The following is a 13,809-nucleotide window of genomic DNA, read 5'->3' as shown; positions in this document are numbered from 1 at the left end:
AATAAAAGCCAAGCTTCAAGAAAGTTCGGACAGAGGTGCTGACAGGTAATGCACAAGGTGTTTAGAAGCAGATTGCTTATATTTCTGTCATCAACATCAACAACACTGTCAACATCATCATCAGCCTGAACATGGTAATCAACATCAGATTGTCATATTTTGAAGCCTTTAGCCACTACTCAAGCTGCTTTATTTGAAAAGTTGGTAGTCAGAACAAGTCTGCATCATGCATGAATGGATTATACCCATACACCTTTATTTATATTCAAATCTACACTCTGCAATTGTTAACATATCCATTTAGAATCTGGCATATTCGACACGTGAAGGAGCTTCACCCTCAAGTGAGTTTTCCCGCTCGATCAGGTTTCCTCCCTCTTTACCTCTGCCTTAGTGGACCTTCACAACAGCTGCCATGTTTACTCCTCCTCAGGGTTAGTAGGGAATTGGCCACCTCTTAATGCCCACAGTCAGGGTATTATGGTGGGGGGGAGGTAAAGTGCTCAGGGGCCCCTGGTCTGGCATTGCTGTGGCCCTGCTTGGGCTGGAGGCTGTTGGTAGTGGATCAAAGCCCTGCTGGCCCGGCAGCCAAGCCAGTTAAACTGACAGGCGCAGGCAGACCCACCTAACCAGCTGTCCCAGAGCAAGAGCCAAAGGCGAAGCAAGGAGGGAGGGAGGAAGTGCATGCAGAAAAGTAGAAGGAGGAGCTGCAGAGTGAAACTAAAATAGGAGGTTAGGGGGAAATAGTAGTAAAATGAGTGTGAGTCAGGATGATTAGAGGAAGAAAGTGATGTTTGTTAGTGGAAAGATGGAGGATGGAGTTTTTAAAATTATGGATAATTTCCAGAAATGGGGAAAAACTGGATGAGAGGAGGAAAATGGAGAGACTAAAAGGAATTGAATAAACAAAATGTTACCTGGATTTGAAAAAGAGCGAGGACATGTAGCAATTTGCAGAACAGGAGCAGAAGAAGAAGGATGAAGGGAGAAAAATAATGACTTACAAACTTGACACTGCAAATGATGCTGGAATGATTTGAAAGAGCTTTTTATCAGAGTTGATGGGATGAAGCAAAATTGAAATAAAAAACATGAAGGCAAGAAATTGTGTCTAAAAAAAAAGGCTGCAGCAGCCAAAAGAGCACTGAGTCAGGTGAACTGGAAACCTGAAGGTAAACTGTATCAAAGTGAATGGAGGATGCTGAACTACACAGAGACCAGGTATTGTTTGACAGCCACTCACACACTGGGTCTTATAGTGTGGTGTCTGCGGGGGAATCAGCTGCTGTCCAACATCGCTGTTATTGTGTTTTAATATGTCGCCCCAGGCCAGAGGAAGATGATTCTTTATCAGCAGGTAGAACATGAACCGGACAAGAGCATGTTGCACACATACGGTTGTGCATTGTGGACATCACGACTCAGGAGTACTAGTTTTGGATTTTGGTATTCTATAAGGGATTAGGCAGCTCTTGTTTTGTTCATCTAAGGACAAGTCATCGTGTTCAGAATTTCATTGGCTACAAGAAAATTCAGTTTTCGGCACAGTCGCCTGCAATGGGCCGGGTTTTGATACATCAAATCAGGGGTAGGCACCTCCTTTTTAACTTGTAATTATAGGCTGGGAACAGTGAATGTCATGTGTTTGAAGAAATTGAACCGAACATTCAATGATCAGTCGACTATAGGCAAAATCTGGCCAATCAGATTCCACTATGGAAATCCTTTCGTCGAGGACACCCCTAGAATGTACATTGACATCACATTGGCCAGAGTCAGTGGACACCTAGAAGAAGAAGAAAACATCTGCATCTGACAATAGTAGTTTTGTTAAAGTGAGACATACATTTTTTTCCCTGTTTAAATCCCAAAAGTCCAGAGATGTATTATGTTTTTCACTGACACAGACTGGGAGATGTGAATGACAGTTGGGAAAAACTAGCCATGTGACCGATAGCTTTAAAAATGTTTTACTAAGTTTTGACTGTTCTCTCCACTATGTGTACTGAAGCAGTGCCTATTAGATTACACAGAACAGCTTAATGAAACATGCCCCCCCCCCCCCCCCCCCCCGGACTGAATGGGCTGAGGTGCGTCTTTTGTTTTTATATTCATCCATAGGATATCAAAGTTAACATAAACACAAACACAGTCTTCTACCACCCCCTATAATCTATTTGTTAGTACTATTTTGAACCAGAGCAGCACTTTGTGAAATAAACATGGTAGCTCCAGTGGTGTGTGTAAAGGCTGTTTTATTTGGCTGCTTTCATGTGTGTGTGTGTTTGCGTATGTGTATGTTTGTGTGATGGGGGTGGTTGAAGGGATTGCCTGTGAGGCTATTTATTCTGGAGGGAAGGTTAGTGAATGTAATTAAATCATAGTGCTTCCTCCACATGGTTTGTCAAGGCCCTTTTTATGTTAGCTAATCCATAAGGATGCTTCCTATTGATTTAGCATTGCTAAGTAATGCTAGGATGCAGAAATAAAATCTGTGTGACCTTTAATATCCCAAAGTAATACTTAGTCACAACTTTCTTTTTTATTGCATCATTATTTTAACACTTCAAAGTTGCTGAAGTGTTGTCGTCTTCAAAGTTGTCCAGCAAATAAGAAGGATGGGGGATACAGCATGAACCGACCCATCAGCAACTGTCCACTGTGCACGCAATCTGGATTAATACTGTTAAAATGGATGGGCACCAGTGAAGGAGTTGAGCATAGAGATAATACACAGACCCAAAAAAATATGTTTGTTTTTTTTGTACTGGGAAGTATGCTGGAAATTTGGGTATTTAAATAAGCAGCTGCATTGGGATATTTTGGCACTTCTGGATTGGTTTAATCTTTCAACACCAAAGGTTGCCACTTGTTTACAATCAGTGTTGGTGTCATCCAACGGCCAATTACAGACAGCTGAAGATGCTGCGTCCACTGTGGTTGTCTGTTTTTGGCTGCATTGGTTCTTTTGAAGTGGTAGTCAGCATTGGGTAGTTTAGCTTCATGCTTATTTAGCACTAGCTAAAGCTACAGATCCATAAATTGGCTTTGAATTCTTAGCATTGAGAACAAATATTGGCATTTCAGCTAGCATTGCCCATGTACTGCTAACTATGCTAATGGTAGCACAGCATTGTGTGACTCTAACTGAAATGACCAATTAGCTTGTTCCTTTGATTCTGACTGAGATGACTCACACGTACAGTTTAGGGCTACACTTCACTGATAATCACATGTTCTGTTGTTGTGTCAGGAGATAAGCCACACTTCTACAGCGTCAAAAGTCTTACAAGCAACATAAAATAAAGACTCCTGCCTGTCTCTCAAAAGACATTCTGGCATGTATGGTTTGAAGATTTAAGAGATTAAAATAGAAGAATGCCCTGATAAACATTGTAAATGAAGAATAAAACCTTTAAATCCATTATAAAAGATATAGGGGTCCAAAGTTAGGAGTCTTATATGTTGTTTGTAACTTTTTTTTTACGTCTTTCAGCTGAGTTCTGTACAGTCTAGAGGGTCTAAATATTCTTGATTCAGGAAGAAAAAACGGCTCGTAGTGAACAAATGGTTGCAGTTATAACTCCAGGTTTGCACGTCTTTATGTTGGAACATTTGAATATGTGATTCAACACAGCGCTCATTGAGTTGATCAGAATGGCTTTACTGCAGCAGAGGAGCATCTTTACAGGCGGCACATGCTGCAGAAGTGTTGTGTAAATCTCTCCTGTAGTTAGCTAAGATGCTGCCCTAGACATATTAGTCTCCAGATGACTGGCTGGTAATAGGAACCCATCGCAGCTCATCCATGGGCTTTTATTGGCCTTTAAGATTTTCATCAGCAGTTATTAGTAACAGTGCTGACCAATCCACTGCTCGGCTTGATGGGCTGTGAAGTCTTTATTGGCTCCTTCGAATTGTTTGATGAGGACCACAAGAAGTTTCTTTTTCCACTCAGTGTGTTTCCAACGAGCTGCAGAGGAAATTGCTTTCATTGGATTGTACTTTACATTTTTTAGTTGTTTGGCCGACAGGATTATCTAGTGAGTTGGGTGGTAGAACGAGCTTCAGCCCCTTAATAACCTCCGATCAAAGCAGCCGACCGAAAAAGAGGCCAAGGTCGATGATTTATTAAAAAGGCACATTTACAAAGAGATTTTCATGGTTTACATGTTGCCATGAAAGATTTTTTCTTAATAGAGTGTCGAGTGTTGATAGTAAAAATGGTTTAATATGTATGCACATGTAACATTGGGGGGAGCATGAGCTGGTTAATGTCCCAGTATGGAACTCTTTAAAATAAATAACAATTGTAGAAACTGTGACTGGCCTCTCTGCCAGTACTGCATGTCCAGAGGCCTTCTGGCCCTTATCCCTGTCCCTTTCTTCATGTTTTCTACCCGTTTGTACACTTCCTTCCACACACACACACACACACACACACACACACACACACACACACGCACACACACACACACTGCCAGGGGAATATGTTTTGGTGCTCCGAGCCCTCAGGGGAACACAGAGTTATAAATTCTGGGATGTGAGCTGCTGCCTCGGACAGGAAGTGGGTCTGAGCACTGGAGGAGAGGAGGCATTAAATTGATCTTGACTGGGAGTGTGCAGGTCACATCCGACTCTCTCAAGAGAAGAGAGGGGGTTTAAATCTTTGAATGTGGGTGTATGTAATGAACAGCAACAACAACTGCTTTATGGCAGCTACGGTAACGCCAAAGGGACACGACGCATTACTCCAAAAAGGCAGGAGCACATGACCAAAACAAAACAAAAGACGGCGATAACGTTTGGATGCTCAACGTGGTTTTGTAGTAAAGACCACACTAACTGAGACCAAGACGTATTGGAGACATCTAGGGACATTCAGGGACCCCGACATATTTTTTCTTACGATAAAAAAATATATATTTTCAGCAAGTATTCAGACACTCCTTCATAAAGTAATGTGAGCACTCAAGTATTAAGTTTGCTATAATCTACAGAAGTTGGTGAAATACCATTCGGAGGATGTCATAACAGCATTTTGTGTTTTTAAGATTTGTTTTTGTGCTTTGTATGCCTTTATTTAGCTCAGTGGATAGAGGAGGTAATCAGGGAGAGCGAGCGGAGAATGACACATGAGGGAAAGGAGCCTTAGGTTGGACTTGAACCAGGGCTCTACGATTGGAGTGGAGTATAGCCTCCATACACGGGGTGCAATGTAACCTCTAGGTCGTCGGCGCCGATCTTTGGTTGTATTTAATCATTTAAATGACACAGAACCAGGCGGGCAAACTTGCTTGAGTAACACATGGTGAAAATTCACTTTGCTTTTGATTTGAACACATTTATAATAGAATTATTTAAGCTCACAAGTTGGCCAAAAAGATGGCTACTGATTGAACATAAGCCAAGGAGACCAATATTGATTATCTTTGTCAAAGGCACGTCTGCACAATTTAAATGTAAAAGACAGAGGGCTGTGTAAAGAGTGAGATTGAGTGAGAGAAGATCCAAGGCCTCCAAAGACTTTTTGATGGCCAGCTCATATTTTCTTTTCCTCCTGTCCTGCTATTCTTGCCATAAACACCAGGTGAGCCAAGTGGGGTAGCTAGCTGAGCCGAGCAGTAATCTCTCTGTCTCTCTCTCTCATCCTCTCTCTCTCCACTAAGTACTCTCAACCCACAGGGTGTTGACTGGGATGCAAGCCTAGTAGTACACAATTGCCAAAGAACCAGGCAAGAATCTTGCCAACAGGCCATAACCGTGCGTGCTGTGTGTGTGTGTGTGTGTGTGTGTGTGTGTGTGTGTGTGTGTGTGTGTGTGTGTGTGTGTGTGTGTGTGTGTGTGTGTGTGTGTGTCTCTGCTTGCCAAACTACTTAGAGTGATGGAATGTAAGATAGGTCCTTCCTAAGTGGAGCCAGGAGACACCAGATCGTGGCACAGAGGCAAGAGCTGCTGCAGTGAGACGGAGTGTGATCTGGCTGAAGTGCATCTGAAAAACCCTGGAGGAGAGCTTCATTTACCTGCTCTCCTTATTTAGATCTCATCATTCACTGATGCCCACCGCAATCAAATTACGCATTTTGGGCTTTCCTGTAATTACATCTACAGATTGACACTTCTCATCCGTTCGGTCTGTGGCTTGTAGCTCACCGAGGCTGCTTTTCTCTCTTTTGTTGTCTGAATAAAGACCACGATCATGCCAACGTGCGCAGAGCGATGTGCTGCCGATTTGTTGACATCATTGGAGCATTTATTTTTCTTGTGAAGTTTGTTTATTCCAAAGAGAACATTGCAATTTAAGATAAGGTGACTCAAATTAATGTTTTTGAGCCCAATGTAGGCAAAAGAGCAATCCAAAAGTTACATAAGAAAATATAACCACAGTGAACAAGCAGCTGATGTAAGTCTTATTTTGAGTTTGTGTTTGCTTGTTTCTGCTGTAAAGTTACACCTCACTATGAAGGCAACATTTTTTTATATTTCAAAACGGATCCACTGCTGCATTAAAAAAAGAATCATACGTCTTTGAAGAAACAATCTTATTTGTTCTCAGTTTTGTTTTCTTTTGTGCTCCTGTGGTGATAAGTGGTAATTGTGGGATGGTTTGTTTTTGGTCCAAGCAGTAACCTCCGGTGTTGAAAAATGAAGCCAATGCGAATGTGCAAGTGGCTGCAAAAGACCCGGAAGTCCCATAAACACCCCATATTAAAAATTGACAGCAGAAATATTCATGTTCACAGCCTGTTACAAAAGCTATTTTTCATCTATGGATTCAGTAACCAATAGGAATATAATCCAGGCCTTAGCCAGCCCAGTTAAGCTGAACTAACTAGCCACTCAATATGTTCTCCTTAGTTTTGCCCACTTGAGGGCTCAGAATTAGTTCAGTCAGACAGCGAGAAAAAGAGGTCTTACTACAAATTGTCTCTATTCATTTATTTGCAGCAGGCAAATCCAGTTTTAGAAACATTTTCTCCCTGGAGTCCATGTTGCCATGTACTGTAGCGGATTCAGAAGGTTCAGTGTTTAGCCAGCACTGCTTCGGTCTTGAAACCTTTCTGAGTTCCAACCTCTCCATTTCTCCGCATCTCCAATATTGATCCTATCCATGACGTTTCTGGTCATGGTGTTATGGTCATGGAGCTGTTTGGAAAAAATTCCAAGGCTTTTTATCTCGGGTAGAATCAGTTATATCTGAACCAGTTCGCTTCCATCGCTGCTACAAAGCAAACCAAGGGGCGTCCAAAACGACCATGAGGGGGCGCCTTAAAACCACCTACTCCTCTGGTCAAAACAAAAACAGACTATTCCACACCACAATCTGAATTTAGAAGGACATACAGACTGCTGCATTGTTGTCAGTAAGGCCAGCACTTCAACACAGCATGTTTCCTTAATGTCCGATCACATAAGGTCATTTTATGATATAGAGTAGACAACTTACATATTGGTCCTTTAACCTTTGGCTCAACCTAAAACACAAGTGACATGACCAGCCAGTTCTTCAATCCTTTCATTTTTGTTAGGTTTTTCTCTCCTTTTGTTCATTACACACATACTGCTCATGTTTTTGTTTGTGTAAATGTGTGTGTGCAGGGTTTGTTGTAGTGGTCTTAGGTTAGACTCCTTCATCCCAGTTAGACCTCCCTGCGCTCCTTTGAAGGGATGTGAACATATATATATATATATTTTGTGTAGAAACAGATACAGCTTTCTGAACTCATACGGAAAGTGTCAACATTTGTGCTGTAATATTTGCATTCCAAACTGATCAAGGATTTTTGTTGTCTGTACTGTGCATAGAGGAAGAACTCCTAGTAAGCAGTCACTTTCTATCACTTCTCAAAAGTTCACAGGAAAATGGCAGAGAGAGCTTTTCACAGTTCTGTCAAAAAGTATTTCATCATTTTCAGAGACATTTAAAACCAACTTGATCTCCATTCCAGCCATGTTCCACTGCAAACAAACCCTCTAAGTCGAGCAATTATTTCCCCTTTTGTCAATAGTCTTCTAATTAACTGTTAATTTATCTGGGCTCTGTTCCAACATATACATAATGCTGCAATATGGCTAAACTTATACTTTCCCACTGCTCTATTATCCCTACTCATCCCATCCGCATATCAAAAGCATTTCTTCAGTCTGCAGTCTGAGTATTAACCACGTTTGAGCAGGTCTTTGGTATCACTGCTGACTAAGTGCAAACGCTCGGCAACTGATGTACGTCGCTTATGATAAAAGCGTCTACTAAGTAAATTGTAAAATTGTAGGATTGTAGACCTGCCAAACTGATTGGGAATATCAAGGCCGATGCTGACACCGATGTTTGAAATAAGAATTTAGCCAATTGCCAATTGCCGATTCCGATACAATGTTTATTTCATGATTTATTTTGGTGTCAGACTCACACAATGCCAACATTCTCTTGTTTGACAACGAAAACAAGTCAGATTTAGTTCAACAGGTGACTTAATCTACCCAATAAAAAACCTCTTCCCTGAGTCTGTAGTTAGGTGTTCTAGATGTCAGCATTTATTTGATTTGGTAAAACAGGGGAACTAGTGCTACCCTCAGGGCCTAACTGAGCTCTGGCTCTAATACAGCTCCCTAACTGCCGGTTTACACAGGATCTGTTTTGGGCAGCTTTCAGTCTCCGCCGTGGTCTTGCTCTGTCCAATGGGGCGCCCTGCCCCACTGCCCCCCACGTCCATTTCTGAAGTGGAGCTCAGCTATGAGCGGCTGTACTCGCCGGTTCACAAGATCACAGAACTACAAAAAGGATGTGAAGTAGGAAGGATTTAAGGCCTAATTTTGGCAAGTTAGCAGGATGAGAAGGACTAAAAAAAGAAAATAAACGGATTCTGTAAGAACAACATCATACAGCTGATCTGTCTTATTAACATCCTCTCACTGTACAATGTGTATACTGTACAATGTATTGTAATTACCATCGTCGTTATGCCGTGTTGAATAATTACTTATCTATGTTTTTGCAGAAACCAAGCCAGGAAGTGGTCTGTGCAAACCAGGAACCATTGCTCTGTTTGGTAACGTGGTTTACAACGGGCTGCTCAACGAGCACTTCTGGCACTTCGGGGTTCCCCTCGTCACCAGACTGGTCAGTTTCTACTCCTTATTTTACTCCTCCTCGTTTTTCTCTCCCTAAATTTCACTCTCTCCTCGGGTTTGCCTCTTTGCTCTAGCTGCTGGTTCTGTCTCTTCTTGGGTTTCTTTATCTCTCTTTTACACACACACGCTCTTTTGGGACTGATGGTTCCTTTACTCCATTGACAAATGATTGCGAGCAGCCTTGCTAACAGAATGCATGCACTGATTACTGTATGTTGCACTGCAAGTGGATCAAAGTGTGTTTCAAGTCATGGAGAGTTTGTACAAACATATTCTTTATAAACCTTGTGGTCTTTATTTGGAGAGAGTTCAAAGTTGTCCATCAAATGTCAAATATTTTGCAATGTTTGTTCAGGAGATGTTGAATCGTGGAGCAATAGTTCAATGATGTCTTCATTGGGTTTTCATATTAAGTGACTTGCCTGCTCTTGGTTACCTGACTAGTTTGTCTACTCGCAGTTTGAAGCTGTTTTAACATCAAAATTATCAGTCATCTCTTGCTCTTGCTAAATCGGAATTGGGATGATTTGTGTTCATTTGTAATTATTTTACACAAACCACTTGTATTCAGATAAAATTGAAAACCAAAAAAAATAGTTGTGTCTGGGTCCAGAACATCATCCTGGGTCTGCACAGGTCTGTTTCATTCACCACCTTGAGAGTCTAAAAAACGTTAAAGCTGCTCTCGGCTACCTGAGGCAGACCAGCGACTAGGTCAGCTGCAGACTCAGCCCTGCCAACCCTGAGAAACATTTCTGTGTGGAGTTGAGGTGAGCCCATGTGAAAATGCAGTAGGTCATACTATGCATGTCTATGTTGGCGGCCATATTCACAGGAATCTAGATTTACGTAACTTTATGAAAACATATTTTGGCTGTGATTGAATGACAAGAAATGGATCATTGTGATTTAATTTTGTAATAAATTAAAAAGCATGCCTTGTCAGATCAGTGAAGTGAAGACATGCAAACAACTTTTAATGCTTGTTTTTTTGTGTACTGTAGTGTACTGTACCTGCAGATTCCACAAGATCTGTGTGCAGAGTTTCGTCTTGCTGTGTTTTTTTCTTACTGGATATGTTTCTGGACCGGAGTACAGCCTCAAGCAGTTTGATTCACGTTTTCACAAGATCCCTGGAAAACTCACGTTGGGAAAAAAAACATGAAAACAATGGGTTACCTTACCTTGACCTTCTACCTCTGAGAATTACTTGCTTTTAATTTGGTGCCGGTTTTGACGTTAAGTTGATAGAATGATGGGATATACGCTCAGGAGTCTGTACATGATGTTTTATTTTTTAAATCTACTGGATGCTCTATCCTGTGTCTGACTTCCTGTTTGGGTCATCTGCTCCATTTAGCTAATTGTGTGCAGGAAGAGGACTCTGTTGAAAATAGTCTTGGCGCATATTTCAAGCAGAGCAGGGCATTGTGGCACTAGCTAGAGACCGACTGTGGAGCATCCTGTGGAAACACAAGCTTTGACTAGAGAGGCTGCGACCAGCTCCAGAGTGCGTCACGCGGACAGATGACGACGCACAAGGATGCTGGGGGATACTTCGGGTTAGACAGTCTTTACACTCAAATCTTTCTTTACAAAGCATCTGTTTCACCCAGTGTGTATTCTTGTCATTTTGTGTCACCTAACAACACAAAGGGTTCACAGAATCAGTCTAAGGTAAAGCATGTTGGTAGTGTGTCTCTCTTCTTTCATCTATAAATAACATCATGATAGTAAATTACTTTCCAAGCTTCTACCAATAATCACATGTTCCCTCCAAATGCTTCCATATTGGCCCTGCTGATGATTTTCCTTCAGGACCAGTTCTATAAATAATGGATTGGTTTCCAACATTAACACAAACTAATGCAGTTTTAGTGGTACTTCAATTAAATTTGAATTAGTCTGTAACCTCTTCCATGTCACTTGCTGATTGCAAGGCTCTGTTTTATTGAGCTGCTGATAAATGTTATATTTGATAGATATCGATGTTGTCTCTCCGTCAAGATACAGCGAAGGATATTTGCTGGCTCAGTTTGATCACTCGCCCATGAAACTATGATACACACACACACACACACACACACACACACACACACACACACACACACACACACACACACACACATTCAGACTTGTCTGCTTGCTTATTGCCTCTTATGAAAGACAGCTGATTTTGGTTGGTATTGGTAAAAATGTTGTCTTTGCTTTTTTTTGGAAGATATTAAAGTCAGATAATCGATCACTGCTTGGAAGCTGGAACAAGATGTTCTATCAAATCTTGAAGAGTAAGACTTTCAGAATGGAATCTTGGAAATGTGCAATGTTTACTTTTAACATTGTGAATATTTAAAGTGAGCGTCCCTGCACCGCAGCTGATATCATCAAAAATTATTATTAGCTACAGAGGCTATGTTTTATTTACAGTGATGCTCTCTGCACACACACACACACACACACAGCTTCTTTTTTTTAATGATTCAGAGCATTGCAGATGTTGGGTGTCATGGAGTCGGAGCCATTTAACAAAGATACCAAAGTTAACACCTGGCCTCTCTCAGCTCCTCCTTTAGTCTCCACAGCTCATCTTTTCATCGTACATGCAGTTTCAAAGTGCATTAAAAAAATATATAAAGTGGGATAAGGTTACATCACTGATGATGTGTTCAGGAGCATCCACGAGATGTATTCTATCAACCCTCACATCAGCTTTTAAAATGACCAACATGTTTGTTTTCTGGTTGTTATTCAAAGATTAGATTATCCCACCCTCCAAAAAAACAAATCAAAACAACAGCTATCTTTGAAAAAGTTAAAAAAAAAAAAAAAGTAGACTCATACAAGACTTATACGAAAGTAATACCACTCAATCATCACTTATGGACCTATGTACATGTGTGGTGCTGAATGTCTATCTATCTGTTTCTGTGTTGGGAGTTGTGTTTCACCCAGACAATGACAATGTGCAGGTGAGTTTAGAAGTGGGTACAACTTAGCCATTGGATGCCATTCCAAATGGTGAATATGACGGACGAGGACGCAACATCAAAAGGAGAACATATAATCATAGTGAGGTGAAATGCCTAAAGGATAACGTTGTAAAATGAGTGTGAACCTTGCGTAGGCTTTCACTCGCAGACACAGAGCATGACTGCTTTCTGTTGGACAGGCAGGTGCCAAACACCAGGGGTTAGCTTGTGCTAGCATGTGGTTAGCTTACAGTGTAAGTACAAGCAGTAAACATACACATCACATCCAGCTGTGAGTGTGACCTTCTGGAGGGCGATGAGCCCATGGGAAGGGACCCGGTTTGAATGTTGCAACGAAACAATGCTACTAACTACCTTTAAACTGTCCTGAAAAAAAACCAAAACATCATGCAACCGTCAGGAATTCAACTTATATGGCAGGCACATTTTTAATACATATTTTATCTTTTTTCCTTGCCCAGAGTTGAATCATTTTAACCACTGGGTTGATTGATAAGAAGTCTAGGAGACATTAGGATAAATAAAAAAACAGCATTTGAATTTTTGGTCATACAGTAGTATCTCTATTCATTTCTGCTTAACAACTAGCTAGTCATGTGTTGTGGTTATTCTATACTCTAGTATTGCTACAATGAAAAACCTGAGTATTTCTTTCTACACAGAAGTAAACAATAGTATAAAGGTATTTCTGTCTCTGGCAGAGTTTTGTCAAGTTTGGGAATCAACCCTGATGATGCCTTGGGTGGTCTGGATTATGGCCTGGATTATTATTATCATGTAACAGTTTCAGAATGGATGATACATAGACCCACTAGATCAAAAAAAAAAAAAATTCTAGATACTGTTCAGCTTAATTTTGCCATGATGACATAAAAACTTTCATGTTGGGTGATTGGAAAAGATGATAATAAAATAGGGTTAAAAAGAAGGGGACATGAGATCAGATGTGCTGGCAGTAATTGGCATTTGATGAAGTGAATGAGTGAGAAGAGACACACTGTAGTATTTACTCTGTAATATTTACCAAGGATGGATTTTCTCCCCCTTATAGTCTTGTTCCTTACAGAACATAATCCCACCATGCTTAACTTTCATTTCCTTGCCGCCAGCTAATTATCAAACATACATGTAAGTGCTCTCGCTCGCATTTCCTTTCCTGTTAGAATCATCTCTCCATAAGGAGGCGGACAACATTTCTCCCTTTCTCCCCTCCCTTCCATTAGCAAGAGCAGGCTACGTGTAAGGTTTACAGAGTGGCTGAGTTCTGTACAGCAGACTTACAGCAGCCTCTCCTGATCTGCCGCCCGAGCTGCTGGTCATTTCGTCTACAGGTTTAGTTATGCAGAGGCAACACAGGGCTGCAGCAAAGCTTCGAGCAAGGCCGCTCGGATCCTTTTGCTTAAAGGAATCCCCTCTGCTCCAGACCCCCCTAATCTCATGGTGCACAGACACATTTTTATGCTACTATTCTCCTTCTTTTTTTTTGAGTCAGTGGAGTTCACAAGACATTTAATCTAGATAGACATTTGAGAAATATGGAAATAATTAATAAGGCAGGGAGAGTTGATGACCCGATAGAGGAATTGGAAATGGTTTTTTGATTATGTTTGTGGAAGGAAACAGAGGAAATGATACCACACTGATTAGTTTGAAGAGACTTTTCTCCAAGAAAATCTACAGCATCAAA

At 41.1% G+C, this 13,809-nt stretch overlaps 1 protein-coding gene across 5 annotated transcripts in view; it reads left to right on the top strand.

Annotated features, from left to right (window-relative positions):
• The window catches only part of LOC132955687 (RNA binding protein fox-1 homolog 3-like), a 548,807-nt gene that overhangs the window by 346,987 nt on the left and 188,011 nt on the right, over nucleotides 1-13,809 (top strand). For all 5 annotated transcript variants that reach the window (XM_061028634.1, XM_061028638.1, XM_061028637.1 and 2 more), the window contains exon 5: nucleotides 9,000-9,121. In XM_061028634.1, coding sequence (XP_060884617.1) covers nucleotides 9,000-9,121 — 122 coding nt within the window. The remainder of the gene's footprint in view (nucleotides 1-8,999; nucleotides 9,122-13,809) is intronic.

Source organism: Labrus mixtus, chromosome 21 (assembly GCF_963584025.1).
Source record: "Labrus mixtus chromosome 21, fLabMix1.1, whole genome shotgun sequence".
Taxonomy (NCBI): Eukaryota; Metazoa; Chordata; class Actinopteri; order Labriformes; family Labridae; genus Labrus; species Labrus mixtus.
Note: the sequence above shows the minus strand (reverse complement) of the source record. Positions and strands in the feature narration are given on the sequence as shown.